The sequence below is a fragment of the Poecilia latipinna genome, unplaced genomic scaffold (assembly GCF_001443285.1).
Source record: "Poecilia latipinna isolate Pla-1442-1.1 unplaced genomic scaffold, P_latipinna-1.0 Scaffold1450, whole genome shotgun sequence".
NCBI lineage: Eukaryota > Metazoa > Chordata > Actinopteri > Cyprinodontiformes > Poeciliidae > Poecilia > Poecilia latipinna.
The window spans coordinates 241391-248556 of record NW_015114066.1 but is presented as its reverse complement, the minus strand read 5'-3'; the positions used below and the strand labels follow the sequence as shown (position 1 = coordinate 248556).

The 7166-nt window shown below is 41.6% G+C and overlaps 1 protein-coding gene across 1 annotated transcript in view; it reads right to left on the bottom strand.

Moving 5' to 3' along the window:
• The window catches only part of lmo4b (LIM domain only 4b), a 15277-nt gene extending 9317 nt beyond the window's left edge, over nucleotides 1–5960 (bottom strand). The window contains exons 1-2 of the mRNA XM_015057257.1: nucleotides 5392–5960; nucleotides 3373–3613 (exon numbers count right to left, since the gene is read on the bottom strand). Coding sequence (XP_014912743.1) covers nucleotides 3373–3608 — 236 coding nt within the window. The 5' untranslated portion in view covers nucleotides 3609–3613; nucleotides 5392–5960. The remainder of the gene's footprint in view (nucleotides 1–3372; nucleotides 3614–5391) is intronic.
• Nucleotides 5961–7166: the final 1206 nt, after the last annotated feature.

The following is a 7166-nucleotide window of genomic DNA, read 5'->3' as shown; positions in this document are numbered from 1 at the left end:
GTGCTGGTCGCCTCAAGGTTTCGTTATGTCTCTTGCTCCTGGTTGGTATGACTCTCCCCCCCCCCCCCCCCCCGTCCACGGCTCGGGAGTGAAGTCGACACGGTGGGTCAGCATAATTAAGGCCAAGGGGACTCCTAATTACAATGACACATCTGGTTTCTGCTTTCCCTCCTCTCACAATAATCGTCATAATAATAACAATAATAATAATAAAAAAAATACTGACAGCGGTTCTGGAGGAAACGCTTTGATTTATCCCTTTCTCCAAGTGGATCTGATAAAATTAAATATCAAAACAACACCAAAAATCAGGGGAAAAAAAGAGAGAGAAAGGAACCCATTCCGAGCTGTCTGTTGAGTATATAGGCGATGACTATTGGATTTCATTTCAGCAGTGACTGCAGGGTGAAATATAGCATGGCTTGCTGCTGGGCTGTCTGGTAAATGCAGACCTCGTTCGCCGAGACCTTTGAGTAGGGTAAAATTACCCCCACAACAATGATTTCTGCAACACAGTCCATTAAAAATGCCTCTCTACATCAGCAGCCAAAGCACCTTAAAAGCACTAGGCCATATTGATACTGAAGCGAGGCTTTGCATAATGGCAAGAGCTGCATTAGAGAGGAGGGTGTGGGGTGGGGGGGGGGATTGTGAGGATGACGGAGGGCTGGCACAGATCGTTGTGTGTGTGTTTTGGGAGCAGGGGGTTGAGGGAGGAAGAGAAGGGTTTGTGTATGTGTGTGTGTTGGAAGTGGAGGGTGGGATCAGCCAAATTACACTTGGTTAATTCAGAGTAACAGATCTGGCCCCAAGTGAATTGAAGGCCTTGAATTAATTCTGATATGACAAATCAAGATAAACGTTTCCTCTAAATTGCATGCGATTTAATTAATTTCTGAGATCCCCTCCCCCACCTTTTTTTTTTTCCTTTCCTCTTCCCTGGCCCTAATAAGTTCACATTCTCTCATGCTGTCATAGTGCTTGAGTGGGCAGACTTCAAAGTGATATTAAATAACCAACTATTAGATTTACCTCACACGTTCTATTGGAAAAGTGCCATTTAATTACCTTGGCTTATTCAATTAAGCCGACCGCATTCTCTCCCGAATCCAGCAGCCACGAGTAAATTAATTCCCCCCTCCGCCAGCCAGCGGCCCGCAGAAATAACATCACCTCTGGCTGGAGACAACACGAGGCGCAACTTTCGCTTGGAAGTTGAGGCGCCGCCCTCTGGACCAGACACAGCTCGATTTGATGCCTAAAAATATATGTTGCATGTTCTGTTTGGAAAAGTCAGTCTGCCCCTTTAAGATAAAGTGCAGAGGAGGTGGAGGGGGGGAGCAAATGGCCTTCACAATAATCCCTCTTCTCTATCTGTCTTTCTCTCCTGCTTCTCTCAAAAGCCAATTTGGTTAATTAAATGTTTTGTTTGCGGTGCGGCTCTCATTCATTTCGGACACGTCACTGGTAGCGGATACAAGCCAGGGACCAGATCTCATTAGATAAAACCCATCAGGACTAAAGGAAATGGAGGGGGGACTATAATTAAAGCATTTAATTGTGTAGACTCACTGTCACATGCCTTCTCCCCCCCCCAACACATCAACCAACCAACCAACCACCACTTCTGGTCTTATCTCTGCAGAGATCTCTCCGTTCCATAATATGCTTTTCAGTTCTTCCAACCAAGCACGCTCTCATTACAAGTGGAAAGGTGTATCCACACACACACACACACACCCAAATCTCCATTTCTCCCTCACACACACACACACGTATGCACTCGGCTTTCCAGTTTTAATTATGTTATAGTACCATTATGAATGAAGTACCCCATTGACTTCCCTGTGTTTTTTATGAGGTGGGAGTAGGAGCTGAGAGCAACACTTTACCATTTCAATTAATTGTGCAGTTTTTTGTGTGTTTTTTTCCCCCTGTTGACTGCAGTGTTGTTCCGTCTTCACTAAAACATTGAGTTAAGCTGTATTTTAACTTTCTAACATGACGCCCACCCATTCTCAGTGGTATCTGTTTGAAAAGATTCAGAGTTAAATTCAGAGCCAGATCGACTAATTTCACAAGATCAGGTGTTATTTCCTTATCTATAACACATCTACAACTCAGTGGTTCACATGTTGTACTATGATGTGATCTGTTATGTAAAATGTCTTCGTCTAGTTCGGCACATCAAGTATGGAGGGACTGTATAACTTTCTTTGGGTTGTTGGTGTGAAACTGGCTTAATTCCTTTTATTCATGTTACAACACACCAAATATGTTTTGTGAGTTTTCATTTTGGTAGTTCTCTCAAAAGCTACATGAAACAACCTCAGGATGAGTTTCCACCAAAATCCATCTCTGCTCGTCTTCAACGTCGCCAGGGCCGGATGTAAAAGGATGTGGGGTCCTGGGGCTGGAGCCAGTTTTGGTGTCCTCCATTTAATGGTGGGCATTTATTGTATTATAATTTATTGTGATAAAATTCTTTTCATAAGAGTTTTGAGTTAGCATTGCCTCAATAAATTCCAGTTGATGTTAAAAACAGCCTAAAAAATGTTTTTACTATTTTCTCCATTGTTTTTTTTTTTTTCCATGAGGGCATCAATAAATGTCAGTAAATTTGAAAAAATAGTTAAGTCAGTTTAGTAACATAATTCACAAGTCTTTAAGTATGTGGCATCCTGAAGAAGATTCTTTCAAATAGGAATGGTTTTCAAGACATAATTGTTTGTGGCACTATGAATTCTGTCATGCAGTTATTTAAAAACTAAGTAATACATCGTTTTTATCATCATTTTTACCTTTATCACAATAGCACTAAAAAATATTGTGAAAAAATGTTGTATCACCCATCCCTACCTCCACAAAGAAAAAAATATTTTACTAAAGCAAATTACAGAACATTAATAGGTGGCCCCTATAAATTAGTAGGTATGAACTGATTGTAGGTTGAATACGTCCTGTAGCCAATAACTCCATATTGTTTCTACAGAAAGTGACTAACTTTATCATTTTCAAATGCTTGAATATTGCTTATATTCATGAAAACCCTAAAATAATACAACTCATTTGATTGGGGCCTTTGATGTTCGCAAAACATTCATTCATTAAAAATAACAAATCTTTGGAGCCCCCCTCAAAATTGTGGCCCTGGGCTACCGCCACTTTCTTGCCCAACTTGCAACAGCTTAAGAAATCTCTGCTGAAAACTGATCAAAAACTGTTTGACTCAGTGGTGCCAAGCAGGGAAAAATCCCACCAATTTTATGCTGGTGTTCCTTCAACCTACTCAGAAACTTTCTGTCAGTAAGTCAACTTGTTGACACTTAAAAGCAGGACGAAATCGAACACAAAGCGTCCTGGCTTCCTCACCTGATGTAGTCGTTTCTGCAGAGGATCATCCCGCTTTTCGTGTAGCATGACGTGCCTATTTCGCCCAGCTGGGCCTGGCAGCAGGAGCATTTGAGGCAGCGGCTGTGCCAGTAGCTGTCCATGGTGTAGAGGAGGAAGCGGTCGGCGATTTTGCCCCCGCAGCCCGCGCATCGCTTCCAGGACAGGGAACCTGTCCCCACCGCTGGTGGCTGGCTGTTGCCTCCGGGATTCACCATTGTCTCTTTAAGAAAAAAAAAAAAGAAAACAGAAAAGGTCAATGTCAGACTTGCAGTTCGTACCTTTACCTGAGAGAAAAATTTCAGCAAAATATCAATGCACAAATGAATCGGCCAGGGTCGAAATCGGCCAGTATTCCCCGATTATTGATCGTCAGATATTATTTTCTTATTCATTACATGCATCAAAACAACAAACTCCCACTTCTTCAGATTTATAAACACTGTAATTGGCAGCACTATCCTTATGTTTATAGAGATACATCAAAACCGATTTCTGATTTTTTTTGGAGGTTTGATTCCATTTTTTTAATTCACACGTCACCAATGTTATCAGATTTTTTTATTAATTTGAGCACAGTGCATGAAAATATAATCACTTTCACTGTTGATATATGAGTTTATTGATCAAAAATGTAGTAAGTTCTGAGTCCTGATGCATTTACTTAAGTTTTTTCAGCAGTGAGGGCAAAACTGGCCTTTCCTTGACCGACTAACTGGTGCATTTTCACTTTTTTTTTTCTTTCAGTTTAGCAATAAATTATCAGGTGACGATTGAGATTTACACCCATCATGATCATTTTGCATATTGAAGAATGAGTTGGGATCTTGTATTCGCTAAAAAAAAAATAAGATTTCAAAAGACAGGCACCCAAAACCAAAACACAAAATTGGTATTGGTCAAGCCTGATTGGTTCATCATTAAGTATAATTTATGCAAATTAAAACAAAGAAGAAGAAAAAAAGTCATTACAGGTAGTAAACTCCAGCTTTCTCAATACGCTGCTCTAATGCCAACTGTCAATCCAAAAATCACAACACAATCTTAGTAAATTCGTTGCTCTTTTCAGTCATTTTATTTTTCTCAAACATGAAACACTAAAGCAGAAGCGGATGGAGCTTTGTCACTCCAGTTCCCTGTTTACTAGCAGTTTATACTAGCTGGAGCTTCAGGAGAAGAGTGAGACATGCACAGCCCAGCACTGAGACTTTGCAGACAAACCTGCTGTAATGACTGTAATCTAATGATTCAGCCACAAAATTAATGTGGAGCTCTTTTAGATGTAATCCCTACCAATTTGATCAGGCCTGACTTGCCAGGATAAAGCAAAAAGAAAAAAAAAATCTTTGTTGAAAGCCAGGTAGGCCAATTAGAGTTAGGATTGGGGGGGAGAGAAGGACAGGAAGGGAGGGGAGAGAGGGAGATAGAGAAAAGCATTCAGTAAGCCCATTAGCGATGGCTCTTAGGGACAAACCACTGCCTACCTTAGTGCTGATTAGATCTAAAAGGAGATGAATTAAAAAAAAAGAAGAGCGAGCTGAAAGTGACCCCCTGGATGAGCAGGACAGACTATAGTCAAGTTTCATTTAGGGGAGGGAGTTACTGGGGGTTTTCTTAGCTGAGGGATAGAAGGGGCAGGAGGGAGGAGGAGCGCGAAAGAAGTGTGTGTGTGTATGCGTGTGTGAGAGAGTGGAAAGGGGTTGGGGGGGTTGGCTTTTAACTTAAATGGGCTAACTCAAGTAATTACACGACCGTTCAATTTGGGCAAAGAGACCAAGACGTAGAAATACAATAGAGGGGAGAGGGAGGAAAACGCTCGTGGCTGCTTCTTCGAAATGGAAAATAAGCTATGCGACTTCATATTGGAGTTATTATGGAGTAATAGAGTGGAAATTGCATAATAGGTGATGGCATAAAAGGCGCAGGCGGAATGTAATACTACTATAGCATTTCAGCGAAAAACATAAACACACCGTGTAGCTGCAGGACTCAAATACTCACCCTGTTTGTTTATCTTAAGTGTAATGGCAGTAAAGTTGGCGACGCAGTTGAACAGGTTGGTCCCAAAAACAAGTACAGATAAAAAAAAAAAAAAAAAAGAAATGAAAGAATTACGCGGACGCACAACAGCGCGCGCTGGCCTCGAGCTCCGCGCGACAAGCGGAACCCAGCGCTGAACAACCCGAGTCGGCTTGTTCACAGGCAGCAGTAGCAGCAGCGCGCGGACCGGAGAGAGAGAGAGAGAGCGCAAATGGAGTTTTCAGATAGTATTTCCACTGGATGTTCGCCCCTTCTGCTGTCACCGCTTTACTGCTTTTTTCTCTTTGCGTAGAAACGAAAGGATTCCACAGCAAGACGTTGTGTGAGGTCTCCGCATGCCGTAACGTTCCCCAAAAAGCTTGAAGTGCGTATTGTGGCAAAAATAGGGGGTAGAAGGAGGGAAAAAAGGTGGAAGTGGAGGAAGAGCGAGGCAGGCGGAGAAGATGAAAACTAATTGTCCGCACTCCGTCTAGTCTGGTCTCGTCTGGTCGGTGCGTCCCGCAAGCAGCTTGTTCTACATGTGTCGCTGACAGCAAGAAATCTCCAGTAAAAACCCTCCTTAGGTGTCTGACGGAAGCGACGCCTCGACCAATCAGCTCGCAGTCCCTTTAGGAGGAAAACAATCTCAGCCAATCAGGGAGAAGTGATATTGACTGGACACACAGACATGTAGGAATGGAAACGGAGGTAAGCGAGGCTGGAGTAGGTAGAGTCAAAGGTGTGTATTGAAAACAAGCTTATAAGAGCCAAAAGCCACAAAAAGAAATAAATAAATAGCATCTGTTTAAGTTAAGTTCTAATTCTATACTTTTTTTCTAATTAATGTATCGATAATAATACTGAAAATATTTATTTAACTGTATACAATAGGTTATTTAAAGGATTTAGCGATTGGTAGGATCACAACGAAAGCAGCTCTGCTTTTATTCTTACTGCTCCCTTTAAGGACATTTTCAAATGCGCCACAAGCTGCATGGCAACACGCAGTAGGTTACATTCACCTCACGTCAGAGTTTAATTAGTTGACATTCAATAACTACTTAGTTTACTGAGGGTGACTCCAACCTCTGGGAAATATCAGGGCTTTACAGCTGAGTAGTGGCGCCATCGTCTGTCACCGAGAATAATAGCAGCGAGATCGGCTGTCGTTTACAACCTCATTAAGCTGCAGGTCATTGGTTTCAACACCTATTAAGGCTAATCTGCAAGACCTCGATTTGGCTGAGATCCTTTAATTATTTCACTATTGCAGGCTGTTTTTTAATCTATGACCGCGTTTGATGAGAATATTGTTTTGCTTCTTAACAGAGAGATGAGAACTTTTCTTTCTGTTGCATGTAGAGTGCCTTGGCGAAGTATTTATACCCTAGAATAATTTGTTAGGTTACAATCACAACTTTTATGTTAATTTTATTGGGATTTATTGGGACATATGTGTCTAACGTGAGGAAAAAGGCACAAAATATTTGAAATGGAAAACCAAAAAATTCTTAAACCCTACTTACTATTTAAGACCAAAACTGAACTTTCTGGACATGCAAAGTGATTTGTCTGCTCTAAAACCTAAAACTGCAAATGACCTTGAAGACAATCCCCACAGCTTAAAGAAGGTGGTGGCAGAGTCATGCTGTGGGCATGATCGCCTTCAGCAGGAACAGGGAAGCTGCACAGCAAATCCAGGAGGTCCAGATTAACACTGTCAGATTTGATTTCAACACTTTTAAAGTGTCTATATG